The sequence below is a fragment of the Macaca nemestrina genome, chromosome 1 (genome assembly GCF_043159975.1).
Source record: "Macaca nemestrina isolate mMacNem1 chromosome 1, mMacNem.hap1, whole genome shotgun sequence".
NCBI classification, from domain to species: Eukaryota; Metazoa; Chordata; class Mammalia; order Primates; family Cercopithecidae; genus Macaca; species Macaca nemestrina.
Genome location: NC_092125.1, coordinates 149,029,640 through 149,047,588, shown reverse-complemented (window position 1 = coordinate 149,047,588; position 17,949 = coordinate 149,029,640). Strand labels below are relative to the sequence as shown.

At 34.6% G+C, this 17,949-nt stretch overlaps 1 protein-coding gene across 8 annotated transcripts in view; it reads left to right on the top strand.

The window, feature by feature from the left end:
* The window catches only part of LOC105482752 (spermatogenesis associated 1), a 61,957-nt gene that overhangs the window by 27,025 nt on the left and 16,983 nt on the right, over positions 1-17,949 (top strand). For 7 of the 8 annotated variants that reach the window (XR_011618420.1, XR_011618421.1, XM_071089144.1 and 4 more), the window contains exons 7-12: positions 309-423; positions 1,162-1,219; positions 11,320-11,422; positions 12,680-12,805; positions 15,955-16,133; positions 17,611-17,709. Coding sequence is in view for 6 of the 8 variants with exons in the window: in XM_071089144.1 (XP_070945245.1) it covers positions 309-423; positions 1,162-1,219; positions 11,320-11,422; positions 12,680-12,805; positions 15,955-16,133; positions 17,611-17,709 (680 nt within the window). In the remaining 2 variants the exon portion in view is untranslated. The remainder of the gene's footprint in view (positions 1-308; positions 424-1,161; positions 1,220-11,319; positions 11,423-12,679; positions 12,806-15,954; positions 16,134-17,610; positions 17,710-17,949) is intronic. The other variant, XM_071089310.1, reaches the window with a different exon arrangement.

Sequence of the window (17,949 nt, the reverse complement as noted above, 5' to 3'; positions counted from 1 at the left end):
AGTTGTACACAGAGACAGACAAACCCTTCAATCGGAGTGAATGTGTGTGTAGGGGATTGTGTTGCTGTTTGATATTGCTTAATTCAACATTTCCCAAGCTGAATTAACCAAATAATTTCCTTTTCACATAAACTAGTATTTCATGAAATTCACTTTGGAAACTGTTGACTTGTATCTGTATAGGAAAGTACATGGGGATTCTGAAATCTAGGATAAGATTATAATGTATACATATAAAAACAAAAGTTTATTTCAGTATTTTCTTAACATTCTGAACTTTATTTGCCATGGATGACTATCAACATCAGCTGGGGGAAAAGCCACTGCGGAAAAAAGCCAGATTGCAAAAAATCAAATTAGAAATTCTGAGTTGCCAAGATCATTGGAAGATTCAAATAATGATTGCTTTGGCACCAAAAAAAGGTAATTAGTATAGATGCTGATTCCACATGCCATAATCTAAACAATAAGAAAAAGAGTAACCTATTCAGAGTACTGTTATAAAGACTTTTACTTAAAGATATGAGTGAAATTAGTGATATTTTAATTAAAAGTTCTTGATTCAGATCTTGACTGTTTTTTTGCCAACATTCCTCTCCAAGATAATGAGGGATGATTCATAGCCTAAATTTATTTCTATTGTAATACTTTTATCATTGGGACAACTTGATGACAGAAAAATTTCTTTGTTTCCCTTCATTAGAACTAATTATCCTGCCTCTCCTAAGTTCTTGGTTATATGTAAACTAATCAATATGCTTGATTTTCACACTGGTATCATTTCATTCAAAATTGTAGTAGTTAGACAAGAGTTTTACACAGTCTTTTGAAATTAAGATAAGGGTTTTTATAAACAGTTATTCACAAAAGAACAATAAACAAATATGTTTCTAAAATTTCAAGTAATTTTATCTTGCTGTAGATATTGAACTAGAATTTAGTTATAATATAGTGAAATATGATTTTATTACTCATACTAAATTGTAGCTTTACATGGATTACTAATGAATCTGAAAGGACATATGATAATGGTCTCAGGCTGACTTTGAAAATTTTCAACATTTGTGTTTATAGAGCATGAAATAAAATACATAAAATATGAAAAGCTAATATTCATGGGATCATGTTTTAATGACTTTCAAACCTGTCATTTCCTTTAAGTCAGTGTCTTTGGGAAAATGAAGATGATACAGCTATCAGTAGAAGACAGGACAATCAGGTACTATTTTAAATTTTTTGTTTAAATATGGTATTGCAACATTATAATATTTTTACTAAGATTAAACTGAATCTGCAGATTAAAATGTCTAAGTTTTCCAGGAACATACTTCTAATATTATCAATAGTAGTTCAATTTTTCTGTTTTTATAAATAAGGTAACAATATGCCCAAATGAGAAGGGGGAAAAGTTATCCACCAACACCTTTTTGGATTATCTTCTCAAATTTTATTACTAGTTTTAAAGGTACATCAAACTGCATTTAACTAGCAACTTTCATAGCTAATTTGTAATTTAATATATTAATACTTGTACTTGATTAACTTGTCTCTTTAGAACAGAATTATATAGTGTGTTAAGAAGCAGTATAGTAGTAAATTGTTTATGTTATAGTTACTAGCTGTGTGATCTTGGGTATGTTACCTAATTTGAATTGCGCTGGGTTAAATGAGTTAATGAACACTATTCACATCACCAGTTTATTCTCAAGAAATGATGGAAAGACTAGGAGAATTTTGCAGATATTTGCAGGATGAATTTAGGACAGTCTTAAGAATAACAATACTAATTTTAATAATAGCTATCAATGAGTATCAACTACCAGGCACTATTCTAAGTATTTTACACATACTGACTCATTTAATCCCCATAAAAGAAACTCCATGAGATAGGTTATAGTTATCATTTCCATTTTGCAGATGAGGAAACTGAGGCACAGAAAGGTTCCGTGGCTTTCCCAGGTCATACATATAGTTAGTAAGTACTAGAGCTGGGCTTAGATCCTAAATAGTGTAGACTGGCTTCAGAGTTCATAGTCTTAACCATTTTAATAACTACCTACCTAAATAATACTACTAATAACATAGCAACAAAAAATTAGATAGCATTTATTGAGCCAATCACTGTTCTAAATGCTTTATGTATGTTAATTCATTTAATTCAACAACTATTTGTGGAGGTACTATTATCCTTATTTTCAGATGAGAAAATTAAAACACAGAAAGTTACATTAATGTTTCCATGGTTATGTCTTTCATACTCATTGGACAAAATTCCAACCATAGTTAATAAACCACAAACTTCAAATGAGTCTTTAATTCTGCCAACAAATATACTACATTTTCTTGGTCCATTACTATTCTTCTAGACACCTCTGTCATACTTTCTCCTCAAACAATCAAGACCTCCTTTCTCTTGAACTCTCAGTGATAATTTTTGTTAAATAGAGGTAATTTGAAGAGAACCACTAATCTCAAAATTTTATATGCAGAATTAGGTTGGGGTTGTGGTTCAGTTGAGATCCTCAGATACCCACTTACTACACCATTTGTTAAGACTTTATTTTTCCTATTGCATTATTCAAAACTCAGTTGACTCTATAAGATCTAGGACAACTTCTAGCCTCCCTTTCTGCTCAATGATTTTTTTTTATCCTTATGCCAATACCACATTATCTTCATTACTGAGGCTTTATAGTGATTATTGTTATAAGATAGCGTAAGATTTCCAAGTTAATTTTTTTCAAGATCATTTTGGTGATTCTAGATTCTTTGTGTTTTTGTATAAATTTTAGAATCAGCTTGTCAATTTCTTACCACAAGACTACTGGAATTTTGAGTGAAATCACTGTGAATCTGTCAATCAATTTGGGAGGAAAACTTATATCCTAACTATACTGAATTGTCTAATCTATGAACACAGTATATTTCTCTATTTATGTCACTAGTTTCTTTCAGCAGTGTCTGTGGTTTTAGTGTATTGCTCTTAGATCTTTTAATATTACATTTATTTTTAGGTATTTGGTATTTTTGAAGCTTCTATAGAATGGTATTTTACAATTTTTATTTTCTAATTGTTGCTAATTTATAGAAATGTAATTGATTTTTATACATTGAACTTGTCTATTGAGATTTTGCTAAATTCAATTAATTCTATCAGGTTTTTTTGGTAGATTCTTCAGAACTTTCTACATACATATTCATGTCATCTGGGAATAACAACAGTTTTACTCTTCCTTTCTATTTTTGTCATGAATTAAGTGTTTTTTCCTCCAGCTTTCTGAGTGTGAGAAGCTGTAATGGCAATAACAATGATGGCTTCTTGCTTTCAGCATAGTTCTGGTGATGGCCTCAGCAATGGTAACTTCACTAATGGAAACATCATTTTAGGAGACTACACCTAGAACCTGCTCCTCCAGTGTTTCTGATACACTTGATTTCCTTTATTACATTTCTTCCTGCTTAAACCTACACTGAACTGATTCAGTATTTGGTACAGAAAGTGTGATATGGGCCAAAAACTTTTACAAATGAGAATCTCAGACTGATTATTGCAAAAGAACTGCAATATTTTGTTAATCTGTGCTAGCAGAAACTTAGAAAAATATTATTGGGAATAGATTCAGAGCAGGAATGAAAGAATATAACTTTAAATTGGCTCAAGTTTAATAATATGGATACACTTATCAGAGATTCTGGATTTAATGTGCTAGCTCCAGCAACTGTGAGTGGTAAAAAACATTTTGCTAAATTGAGTGAGGCTGACAGAAACCTGGACAATATGGTGGTTCATACTGAGTAAATTTAGAATGCCAGGAATTTCTTGTTAAAAAGTAGAGCAAGAAATTTAAAGACTTTGGGAAATAAAAATGTTAAGAGAAGATTTATATCCACTTACTTCTTTAACCAGACATTGGGGAAATATATTGGAAAGGCAATGCCACAATTCTTTTAAAAAACCTTATAGTGGCTGTTTTGTGTCACATGGAATGAAGACAAGACTATACTTGATTTCTTTTGTTTTTGTTTTTGTTTTTGGAGACAGAGTCTCACTCTGTTGCCCAGGCTGGAGTGCAGTGATGCCATCTCAGCTCACTGTAACCTCCGCCACGCAGGTTCAAGAGATTCTCCTGCCTCAGCCTCCCGAGTAGCTGGGATTATAGGCACCTTCTACCGTACCCAGCTAATTTTTGTAGTTTTAGTAGAGGCAGGGTTTCACCATCTTGGCCAGGCTGGTCTTGGACCCCTGACCTCATGATCCACCTGCATCAGCCTCCCAAAGTGCTGAAATTACAGGCATGACCCACCACGCCTGGCCTACTTGATTTCTTTAGAGATGACAGTATCCCTGATAGAAGCCAATTTACAGCATTTTACTATATAAGAGAAAACAGTACCAGAGTGATCGTAAGGATGTATGATTAAGAAATCCTTGACAATAGTTAATTGCCAAGGTGTCCCTAAGACTAATCATGATGTCCCTGAGACTGAAGTGGATAAGCGTACCAGTAAGCTATTGGTCTGTATAACCAAAAATTATTTTTAGTCTTCATAAATAGACATCTGCCTTGAATAACCACATGAATATTCACATCCCCTTATTAAATTACTAGACCTTAGCCAGTTTACATACCCAGAACTTATTGAGTGAAGGGGAGGCCAGGTATCCTTGAGGAAAAACCCTGTCACTCAGCCACAACTATGGACTAAATTTCCTTACCTTCCTAAATTTCCTTTACCTTCCTTAAGGAGATGAGAGGTTGTTTACCCAGATGACTACAATGGGGAAAGGGAGGTACCCTTACTTTTCAGGATTCATGGCAATGGCTTTGATGTGATTCTGATCCTTAGGGACCTGAATAACTCTGTGTTCCACCAACAGGGTGGAGGTTTAGAGGGGTCAGATAGTAAGTGAAGTTTTGGCTAAATCAGTATTCTGGTGTGCTGAATGACTTTGCAAATTCTCCCTGTAGTCATTTCCTTAATTCATGAATGCATACTTTGAAGGACTTACTCAGCAAATGTCAGAATCCTCATAATGCCTCCCTGATGCTTGCAGCATGGGCAATAAGGAATGTTATAGTAGAGAGGGCCAAGTGAAATATGATAGAATGGCCTATTCCTTACCAAAATAGTAAACCAAAGCATTACCAACCTCCTGGAGGAACTGTGAGTTTTGTGCCATGATCAAAACTTGAAAATGGCAGAAAAGGTGATTCCTATGATAGCCACATTAAACTCACCTAGTTGGTCTGTGCAGAAGATTAATGGGCCTTAGTGTCAGGTGTAACAATTGTAGCTGCTACTCTTTACATCATCTCTTTATTAGAACAAATTATTACAGACTGATGCGCCTATTATGCCATTCTTAATCTGGAAAATGCGTTTTTCTTCATCCCAATTAGCAGAGAAAACCAAAAGTAACAAATAGGAATAGCAGTAGACCTTCAGTGTTTTGCCTAAGGGCTGTGTCAATTCTGGCTCCTTGTAATAATCTAGTTTATAGGCAACTTGACCATACCATGATCCCCTTGGACCTGATTAACGGGAAATACCAAATAATCTAGATACCTTAGGTAAGACATATGTTTTTTAGGGGGTAGGAGATAAGCTGCAAGAAAATTCAGGAGTCAATCAATTCAGAGAAATTTCTGGGAGCTCCATGATCTGCGACATATTGAGGTATCCCCTTGCCCCAGCTACCATTGAGAATGAGAAAAAGCATTTTATGGACCTTTTTTGGAATTTGTAGAGAGATTTACTGCATTTGGATGTGCCGCTCTATTTTTTTTTTAAACCAAAAGAATCAGAAGCCTGCCAACTTTTGAGTGGAACCTAAACAAGAGAAGGCTTGTAAGGTGATCCCAGAGGGATTGCAAGCAATGCTGCCACTTGTGGGGTTTTTGGTTTTGGTTTTGTTTTGATACAGGGTCTCATTCTGTCGCCCAGGCTGGAATGCAGTGGAGCGCTCACAGCTCACTGCAGCCTTGACCTCCCAGACTCAATCCATCCTCCCACTTCAGCCTCCTGAGTAGCTGAGACTACAGGCACACGCCACCACACCCAGCTAATTTTTGTATTTTTTGTAGAGTTGGGGTTTCTCCTTATTACCCAGGCTGGTCTCCAACTCCTGGACTCAAGCAATCAGCCCTCCTCAGCCTCCCAAAGTGTTGGGATTACAGGCATGAGCCACTGCACCCAGCCCACTAGTGTTTTAATGTCTGTCCAGATTATCCAATGATGCTTGATATATAGTAGATTGGAATACTGACTGGAGTCTGTACAAGCCCTCGCAAGAGAATCACAGCTCTAAGCCCTTGGATTTGGGAGCAAAGGCATACCATCTTCAGCAAATAATTGTTGTTATATTGTTGCTGGATACTTTTATTGTTTCCAAATTTTACCTATTATAAAGAGCACACACAAACAAGAGAGGAATATATACTTATGTGTAGAATTGCTGGAAAATGCCTATCTGTAACTTAAATAATGCCAAAATATATTCCAAAATGATTATACAAATTTACACTGCCACTAGGAATCCAAGACATTTCCTGTTACTCTACATCCTCAATAATACATACTGTCTTCACATTTTAAAATGTTTTGCACTCTGGTGGATGCTTAATGCTGTTTAACTGTGGTTTGAATGTTTTAATTTCCCTGGTTACCCTTACATTTTATGGATCCCATTTTGATAACCATTTTGTGGGGGGGATTACCTGTTTTAAGTATTTCTATTGGGTTGTCTGCCATTTATATCTGGTTAGTAGGAGTTTTTAATATGCTCTGGAAGATAGTCCTTTGATATTTATGTATGTTGCAAATATCTCCCTCTACTTTGTGGCTTGTCTATGATTTACCTTGCTGAATACATTAAGTATTCCATATTCTTAATTTTTTCCACATTCTCTCTGTCTTGGACTGAGAATGGTATGTTAGAATCTCCTTTTATTACTGTGTTACTATTTATGCTTATACCTCCTGTGGTTTCTGCTTTACGTGTTTCTATATGTTATTTGGCACAAAGTTGTTCTTATGTGAATATTATTACTTTTGCATTATGAAGCATCTTTCTTCAGCTCATTTAATGCCTTTTTGGCCTGAATTCTTCCTTACTGCATATCAAAATACTCTGCCTTCTTTTTGTTTGCATTTATTTGATATTCTCCATTCTCGACTCCCCTCGTTTTTATCTGCCTTTCTGAGTCACTTTGTTTTAGATAAATCTCTTATGTACAGCCTAGAGTTGGGTTTTGCTTTGTAAGCTAGTCTGAAAGTCTTTTTTATTTAGTTAGATGAGCTATGTCCATTTATATAATTAATATGACATGTTTAGTCTCAGATTTGTCATTTTATTTTATATTTACTATGTGTCTTCTACTATTTATTTGGGGGTTTTTTTTGTCCTCGTATTTAGAAAGATTTGTATTTTTGTTTTAATATTTACCTTTATAGTAATACACTTATGCTAGTATTTTTGGCCCCTCTTTTTTCCTTTTTAAAAAATTGATACTTCTGCTTTTGATTTCGTATCTCTAAAATTATGCTCTGACTCCTTGTTATATTCGAGGCAATCAGAAAACTTGTTCTACTTTCACCTTTTTCCCTCCCTTTTCTTCTCATTTATTTTCAGTTTGTGTTATTTCTACTTTGTCAAGCAATATAACATTTTTGTACTGTTCACTTAGTCCTATCCCCTCACTTTTGTTTTAGTCTCAGAACTATAATTAAATATGTTCAACACTTAACTGCCAATTATTTTGCAGAAGATTTTTCAGTGATTTCTTGGTTGGATGAAACTCAACCTATACTAGGAAAAGACCCTGAGCACAATATTCCCTTAGTTCTTGCACATTTAAAACTTTCTCTAAAGCAAGGATGGGCAAACATGATGGTCTGCATCATGCTTAGTAAGGCCTGTGAGCTAGGAATGTGTTTTATGTTTTTAAAGAGTTGAAAAAAAGAGGAATATATGACAGAAACCATATGTGGCCCACACATATTTATTTCCTCTCTGGCCCTTTACAAAAAAAGTGTGCTAATGCCTGCTCTAGAGCCTTCATACTTTACTACTTGAAGGATAGCTTGAATGGCTATAAAATCCTTGGCTTGTTTCCCTTGAGTTTCTTGTAAATATTGCACTGCTGATGTCTTGCTTTATATGTTACTATTTAGAAGTGTGCCAATTTGATTTTCTTTCTTTGTAAACAGACTTGAGTATTTTTGCCTGGAAGGTCAGAGAATTCCTTTAATGTGTAATAGTTTTAGCAGGCTATATCTCAGTTGAGAATTGTAGGTCAGATTTTTCTAGGTACACAGTGGGCCCTTTCAATATGAAAATCAGAAATCAGACATTGTTTTATTTCAAGGATGTTTTCTAAAATTGTAATTTAAATAGATCTGTTTCATTGTTTTGTTTTGTTTTGTTTTTCTTTCAGGGGTAACAATTAGTCTTATCTTAGATCTTGTTTACCTTTATATCTGCCACTTTCATTCTGATCCATTTTACTTTTTTCATTATGTTTCACTTTCTTGGCTCCTTTTATTTCTATTCTGTGTTTTTCTTACTATATATTTGGTCATATATGTTCCATCTTGGACACCTGCTAATTTATTCATTTCTGAGACAATTTCTTTTTCTTTATTTCTTGAGTTTGGTCAATTTTCATTTCACACCTTCCTATTGTTTTCCATTTTTATTACAAATTTTAAAATTTCTGTTTTATAGTGTTCATTAATATCTGCAAATGCTTAGTTATTTTTAATCTATGTTGGGAGCATTGTTAAGTTTTTCTCTGCTTCATGGTTGTGTTTGTTTTGATTTACTGCTCAGTTTTGAGGTTTTCTTCATAAGTAACTGCGTGAGTGCTAGATTATTTTACAGATGTTCATGTTTATTTGCATTGGATTTTTCCATTATCAGTAATAACAGGTGTTCTTACAGAGGAACAGGGAGTGAGTGGTGTTTTGGTGGCTTACTGTGTTTCTTAAATCAGGAGCACCCTCTTCTGTTACTGTAGTGAAATGCAGTTATTATTATTTTTTAAATTTAAATTTTAATTTTTTTGAGATGGAGTCTCACTCTCTTGCCCAGGCTAGAGTGCAATGGCACGATCTCAGCTCCCTGCAACCTCCGCCTCCCAGGTTCAAGTGACTCTTCTGCCTCAGCCTCCCGAGTAGCTGGGATTATAGGCACCCACCACCATGCCCGGCTCATTTTTGTATTTTTGTAGAGATAGGGTTTCACCGTGTTGGCCAGGCTGGTCTCAAACTCCTGACCTCAGGTGATCCGCCTGCCTTGGCCTCCCTAGAAATGCAGCTATTTGTGTTTCTTTTTTTTTTTTTTTATGTAAATGGGGCCTTTTGGGGAAATGGGTGTATTTTCTTTGGATTCTTTTCCACTAGCTTAGTTCAGTGGAGCTCTTGTCTTGGCTTTGTCTTGGCTATTTTCTTATTTTTTCTTACCAAACTGGCTCCCAAGGACATATCTCCCTTCCAAAGCATTTTCTTCTCTCCCAGACACTATGTCTTCCCATGATTACTGCCTCTGACTCCCTGTGTTTTTCAAATCCTTTCTTTTGAATTCCTCATAGAATCTACCAGGTTTTTTTTGTTTTTTGTTGTTTTTTGCTCTATTTTTCCACTTCAGGTAGAGCCCTCTCTTTCCAGACTAATTTGTGACTGGTATTTCCTATTATTTATGTACAGTGCTGACACATAGTCCACATCTGACTCTCTGCTCAGATGTGGGCTCCTGACCACACTCTGATCTAGTAGGCTTTATTTCCTCACTTATATGTAAAGGATTCTGTGCCCAAGTTATGTTGTAGGCATAAATTTGGGTGGTTTTACTTGGCTTCTTTTTATGGTAGTTTGGAAGATTTGTGGAGCAATTCTAATATAGGTGGCTGCCATTATCCTGTGGGATCTCAACTCTATAACATAACAAAATAAATAAGCTAGAAAAATAATGCAGTACTCTGCCCTTTATCTGTCATTCCAAGACCCCCCGTGGATGCCTGAAAACACAGATAGAACTCAACTCTATATATACTATATATACTGTATTTTTCCTATACATATATACCTATGACAAAGTTTAATTTATAAAGTAGGCCCAGTAAACAGTAACAAAAACAATAACTAATAATAAAATAGAACAATTATAACAATATACTATTATAAAAGTTACGTGACTGTGGTCTCTCTCTCTCTAAAAATATCTTATTGTACTGTACTGTGGGTAACTGAAAGCACAGAAAGTGAAACTACAGATAACAGGGACTAATTGTAAGACAAACAAAATAGAAGTGAGAGCTTGATGAAGATAAAAGTGAAAACTAATGAGGTACAGAAGCATAATTGAAAACAATTCAAGATCAATAAAGTGATAGTGGGACAAACATCAACATGGTAAGGCTTGAGGTAATTTATCAGAAAAGGGTAGATACTGTTCTCGCACTGCTATAAAAAAAAAAAACCTGAGACTGGGTAATTTATAAAGAAAAGAGGTCTAATTGGCTCATGGTTCTGCAGGCTATACAGGAAGCATGGCATCATCTGTTTCTGGGGAGGCCTCAGAGAGCTTTCAGTCATGGTGGAAGGCAAAGGGGGAGCAAGGCTGGAGCAGGAGGAAGGGGTGGGGGAGGTGCCACACACTTTGTAAATGATCAGATCTCACGAGAACAAGATCTCACGAGAACAAATTCACTATCAGGAGAACAGTATCAATGGGGAAATCTGCCCCCACGATACAATTACCTACCACCAGGCCCCACTTCCAACAGTTGGGGATTATAATTCGACAGGATATTTGGATGGGTACACAGATCCAAATCATATCAGGTAGAAACACAAAAATTAGGAAAGATGGAGGCAATAGAAACACAAACACAGAGGAGATAAGATATATTAGAATAAAATGTAAAATTATCTGCTAAAATTTGACATGTGACAGAACTACCAATTTTCTACGCAAATATCAAAATTGACTCAAGATGAAAACAGTATCAGTAGCCATCTTAGAAAATATTTAAAGTTATCATAACAGGTAACTGAGACCAGAAATCTTGGAAGGAAATCATGTTTAGAAAGAAAAATAACAGTTTTTTTTTTTATTTTAAGTTTGAAGTACTTGTATGTAATGTCCAAGTAATAGAATACAGAGACTGGAACATGGGAGAGAATCTGTAACTATAAATACAAAATTTGGAGTTCATCACCACTACGTAAAAAGAATGCATTATCAAATACCAATGGGCAAGTGAAAAAAGAATGTGACAGTCTAGCCGATCTTACTCATTTCATGTTTGCTTACAGATAGGTGAAAAAGAGTACATCACCCTACCAGATCACCCTTCACTTCATTGTCAACCTGTTCTTTCTTCAAGAATAATTGATATCTCTTTATTACCAACTGAAAGTAAGTATAGTGCAATCATAAGTACAGATGATTCTGTGAGGTAAAGTAAATAATGTTAATGGGGAGTTATTGTTTAATGGGTATAGAGTTTCAGTTTGAGAAGATAAGTTCTGGAGATGGGGTGGTGGTGGTGATGGTTTCACAACAATGTGAATGTACTTAATGCAGCTGAACTGTAGATTTAAAAATAGTTTAAATGGTACATTTTGTTATGTAATATGTTCTACTACAATAAAAAAGTTAAATTATAGGAATTTTATTTTTATTTTTATTTTTTTTAGACAGAGTTTGACTGTGTTGCCCAGGCTAGAGTGCAGTGGCGCAATCTTGGCTCACTGCAACTTTCGCCTCCGGGTTCAAGCATTCTCCTGCCTTTGACTCTGCGGACACTGGGACTACAGGTGCCCACCACCACATCTGGCTAGGCTAATTTTTGTATTTTTAGTAGAGACGGGGTTTCACTATGTTGGCCAGGGTGGTCTCAAACTCCTGGCCTCAAGTGATCCACCGGCCTTGGCCTCCCAAAATGCTGGGATTATAGGCGTGAGCCACAGCACCTGGCCCAGGAATTTTATATTTATTACTACATATGTTTAGTCATTAACATTATTTCATTTTAAAATATATATTCTGGCCGAGCATGGTGGCTCATGCCTATAATCCCAGCACTTTGGGAGGCTGAGATGGGTGGATCACAAGGTCAGGAGTTCAAGACCAGCCTGGCCAACATGGTGAAACCCCATCTCTACTAAAAATATAAAAAAAATTAGGTGTGGTGGCAGGTGCCTGTAGTCCCAGCTACTCAGAAGGCTGAGGCAGGAGAATCGCTTGAACCCAGGAGGTGGAAGTTGGAGTGATATATATATATATATATATATATATATATTTTTTTTTTTTAAATATACATTTTCTATGTACAATTTAAGTACGATAATTTTGAATCCCGGATACATTTACCAAAAGAGTTAAACCAAAGCATATCAGCATAACTGCTTGAGCTTTACCTGTTTCTACACATATATGAAATGCAGAAAAAAACACACTTTTATAAATCCCCTTATATATCACTCTCGGAAACTAAAATGACTCCTTTGCATTTTCCACATGGTAAATGCTATACTGTAGCAAGAAAAACAGTTTGGGATAAAATTTATTCTTGCTGCTTTAGACATTTTTAAGTTTTACACTCCATATTTTAGGATATGAGCCATCTTTCAGCTTTGAAACATTGACGAATATGAGTTATAATCTTTTTAGGAGAGAAGATTATCAAACAAATGAAACAAGTAAAGGAAGAAAGAAGGTATCTGGAAAGAAATAGAGAAGAACTAGTAAAAACAGTTGAAAAGCTATTTGAACAAAGCAAATTAAAACGATATCATGGTAAAGTTTATTACATACCTTTTATCACTATAAAGAAAACAAGTTTTACAGAATTAATCCTTTTAGAATAAATTTATAATTAATATTTACTGTGTTACTATTTTAGTTTAAGTGGTACATGATTAAGTTCAATATAGAAAACATGAAATTATTATTCAACTCTATACAATAAATGCTTTACATAGGGTTTTAAAATTAAAACATATTTTCATAACTGAAACTCATTTACTTGTTTATTAATTCTTCTATTCATTTATCAAACCCCTGTTGAATCTGGCCACTATTCTAGGGGCTTAGGAAACACTATTAAGACAGACACAATCTTGTCCCTGCCCACATAGATCTTACAGTCCAGTGGGGAAATGATAAGCAAGTTAAGCATTAATGATACATCCTTGCCAGCATAGTGGCTCATGCCTGTAATCCCAGAACTTTGGGAGGCCAAGGCAGGCAGATCATTTGAGGTCAGAAGTTCGAGACCAGCCTGGCCAGCATGGCAAAACTCCGTCTCTACCAAATATACAAAAATTAGCCTAGCCGGGTGTGGTGGTGGGCACCTGTAGTTCCAGTGATTGCAGAGGCTAAAGCAGGAGAATGCTTGAACCCGGAGGCAGAAGTTGCAGTGAGCTGAGATTGTGCCACTGCACTCCAGCCTGGGTGACAGAGCAAGACTCTGCCCCAAAATATATATATATATTTTGTTATGTGATATGTTCTACTACAATAAAAAAGTTAAATTATAGGAATTTTATTTTATTTTATCTGACTCTGTTGTCCAGGCTAGAGTGCAGTGGCGTGATCTCAGCCACTATGATAAAGGAATTACACAGTTCTATGGATAGGAATATAAAGGAAGAACACCTAAATTAGATGGAAGAGATCAAGAGAGTCTTCCAGGAAAAGTGTTGGATATGCTAGGATCTGAAGTATGGTTCTTGGCTCTAGGTCTTTGGGCATGCTTTTCCCTCTGCCATCTACTTCTCCTCTTACCTTGAGGTACCCTCTTCCCAGTTTACCTGCCTATTTCCTATTAGTCATTCAAGAGCACCTTATATATTACTTACTGTAGAAGACTACTTTGAGTCCTTTGCACTCTTCTGTACTTAATTTTTTGACATGTGTATGTGTCTGCCTTGCTTTTAAAAGTCAGTGAATGAGGGAAGTTAAGTAAGTTTTCTTGCAGTACAATTAGAAACAGTGTTGTTAGGACTGGTGGAGTAAGTTTTCTTGCAGTACAATTAGAAACAGTGTTGTTAGGACTGGTGGACTGATGAGGCAGGATGAAGACAGTACACGATGGTGGCTTGAGAGTTGCTAAATGATTTGAGAGGCCTCCGTTTTGGGTTGTGTTTGAGGATTGTAAGGATAAAAGGTATCTATGGAATTAAGTGGTTTTAGGATTCTCAATTTACAGCAAAATTGTTTCAACACTAGAACTGACTGAAGGTTATAGACAGTGTCAGGAGATATTTCTCAAGATTCTGCCTTACAATGTGTTATCCTGAAAGTGGTAGCAATGAGTCAGCCTTGTTGTAGTGTTAAACAAGCAATTTTATCAGACAGATTTGAACAATGGACTGAAAATCACAGGACCAGGATTGTAACACCAAATCTGTCTTTTAGACAAGTTATTTCCCCTCTTTGTGCCTCACCTTTTCTGTTTATGAAATGGGAACGGTCCATCACTTCCTATTTCAACAGAAATATTTCAAGATAAAAGGTATGTATTGGCCATAAAATATTTATTGAGCCTACTACATGCCAGGCACTGTTTTAAATGCTGGGGATACAGCAGTGAACAAGATAGACATGGCCATGACCATAAGGAGCTTGCTTCCCTATGGGAAGAGACAGACAATAAACAAATAAGTAAGACAATATTGGCTTTGATCAGAGCTGAGAATTCAATTGAAAAGAGCATAGTAAAGAGTGATGAGGCAGGGAAGAGATGCTTTAGGTAGAATTTTCAGAGAAAGTATCTCTGAGAAGATTAAGATTTGATTAACAGGGAGGCAGGCACAAAGGGAACACTAAATATCAAGGTCAAGAAATAACAATGACCTTGTGGTATATTAAGGGCCTGAAATAAGACCAGTGCTGCTGAAACACTATGTAAGGAGAAATGTAGAGGGGGATGAAATCAGAAAGGTCAGCAAGGAATAGATGGGCCAAATCAAAGATTTTGGATTTTATTGTAAGCAAGGCAGGAAGCCACTACAGGATTTTGAGCTAGGGATTTATATGATTTTTAAAAACATTTTAGAAAGCTCAGAATGACTGCTGTATAGAATACCCTGTACAGGGGCAAGAATGAAAGCAGACCAGTTAGAAAGAGCATGCAGATTTCTTGGTAAAAGATGATATTGACTAAGGATATAGCATTGAAGAAGGTGGAATGTGCTAAATGCTAGAAGTATTTTGGCAGTAATACTGGTAGAAGTTGCTAAGGGATTGGATAATAGAGCATGAGATAAATAGCCAAAATCTTGAGCTAAAGTTCCATATAGCTATATAATTTTAATTAAATCACCTTATAAAGTAGAATTTTTAAATTTGAAATTTTTGTTTCTATGATAATCTAAAAGAAAGAAACTAAACAGATTCTGGTATACTGGCATATACTTTGTGTTCCTATTAAGTTTGTATTTAGAATCTCATTGGTGTCAATGCAATTTGTTAAACTGATAGTGTTTAATTTCTAATGATTAATTTTGGATTAGTTTTCCATAATCATGGGAAAAAGTAACATATACATATTACTTTTATAATTATATATGTTATATGTATATATGTTATATTGTTTTATATATATATCTGTTGTATATTACTATATATAACAAGTATATATATTGCTTTTATAATATATATTACTATTAAATGTATTACTTTTAGATATATTACTTTTATAGTAATGTATATTACTATTATATATATATATTTTACCATATTTCTACACAAGTTCTCTTATTATCGAAAAAACATTTCTTCCTCAGGTCTAATGACCTCAGTATATAAAGAAAGGAGAAGAGGAGAGAAAGAGAAAAATGGTTTAAATTGACATTAGCTCTAGGGTCCTTTCCAGGATGAAAAGTTGAATCCTTTAATATTCAAATGAAAGCCTTTGCTTTTTTATATATATATATATATAGCCTATGACAGTTGGAAGAAAAAATACTTGGAAACAAAGAAAGTCACAGCATCAGTGGAGGAGGTTTTAACAAAACTTCAAGAAGATTTGGAACTCTACTATAAAAAATTGCTCATGCAACTTGAAGCCAGGGAGATCAAGATGAGACCAAAGAATCTGGCAAACATCACAGACTCCAAGGTATTACTAAATGTGTCCCCCTTCAATTAGAGAAGTTCTGTTCAAAACACATGCTTTATAAGTGCTAGTAATATCACAAGATGCATTGGGCTGACTTTGACTTAAACTTGCTTAAAACAATAAAAAAAAAAACTCATGACCTTATGTAATAGGAGGAGGATTGCTGAGGAGATACAGTCAGCAGCTTAATGTTGCCTTTAAGGGGGCCTGATATTTCCTACCTATTATTTTCAGTGTTAATTAATTTCATTGTAAGACTGCTTTTTCCAATGGTAGCAATAGAGTGGTCAATGGCAAGTAGGGCTTTATATCCCCAAACAAGGGAGAAACCTCTCTCTGAATCATGGAATATATAAATCTTTCCCTTTATCCTAGGTAAGGGATCAACTAGGCCTACCCCTGGATGAGAAATAGTTGCCAAGGAATGCTATATGCTTACTGACTTAGACTAATTAGGATTTACCTCTGTATCTGAGACAGGGTTCATTTCCTGACACTATGGGAAAGAGGCGAATACCTGATGAATTAGGGCAGGGGACAAACAGCATCTGCTATAATCCTGTTATTTGGTAGTGGCGGCAGGAGGACTTATAACACACAGGAATTTAAAGAAATTATGAAATTTTGTTCAGTTCTTTTTTTTGAGACAGCCTTGAATCAGAGACATGAAGTTTATTTTATTATTCCACCATATAATTAAACAGACAAAAAAATTCAAGAGTGCATTTAACAATTTGATTTGGGTTAGATCAATCCCACTTATCCAAAAGTGATTTTAAAATATGTTAACTATGATTAAAAGTAAGGATTTAACTTTAGACAAGATGAAATATTAAAAGTTTACTATTTTAAATGAATTTAATATAAAATCCAAATAGGCTCAAGTAATGGTTTATCCATAGTAGTTGGTACTTTTTTTTAGCATAGCTTATACTTTATCTTACTGTTTTATCAGTTCAATATAAGAATTTTTTCACAAAGCCAGTTTAAAACTCTTAAATAACTTCTTTAGAGAAGAGCACTATAACTCATAAACTTTTCTGGACAAAAACCAAAAAGTCTTCTTATTATAAATAGGTTTTCTTGTATTAAATGAGTTCTTGCATATAAAATATAGTATCATATTATTATTTTAAAATAATTCTAATCTGATTCAGCTGATAAAGCATTATGCCAATTTCTAAAGTCTTGCTAATATCTAAGATATTCCTTTCATAGTATTCCTTTCATAGTAATAGTTGTTGGTTTTTATGGTGCTAATTTAATGGTAACTTTAGAGAAAGTGTTCCCTAAAATTCGATAAATCAACAAAAACAAATAGTAATTTCTCCAAAGCAATTTAGTTTACTTTATGGAATAGGTTATTTTCATGATTTACTCTTTTGATATTTATCATTTCATAGTTTATGTTCCCAAGGCAGTTAAAAATAAAAATGTTTATGTGTTATACTAAATAAATGTCTATCTATGCACACAGAATTATCTGATAATCCAGATCACTGAGGTACAGCATGCAATTGACCAACTTAAGAGAAAACTGGATACTGACAAAATGAAACTCACAGTAGAAGTTAAGGTAACTTACATTTTTCCTAATCAAATTATTATAACATTTATCTTGAAATAAAATATTTTGGTGTTTTAACTTTGGGTGTCAATAATATAAGGGTAGCAAGGATTGATTGTCTTAAAATCGTTATCTTAACAATAAAGAGCATGGATGAAAAACAATGCAAGAAGTAAAACTAAATCCTGTAAAAAGATGCATGATATAATAAGGCCAAAGTAAAATTTAATAGAATTTTACTAGGAAGAA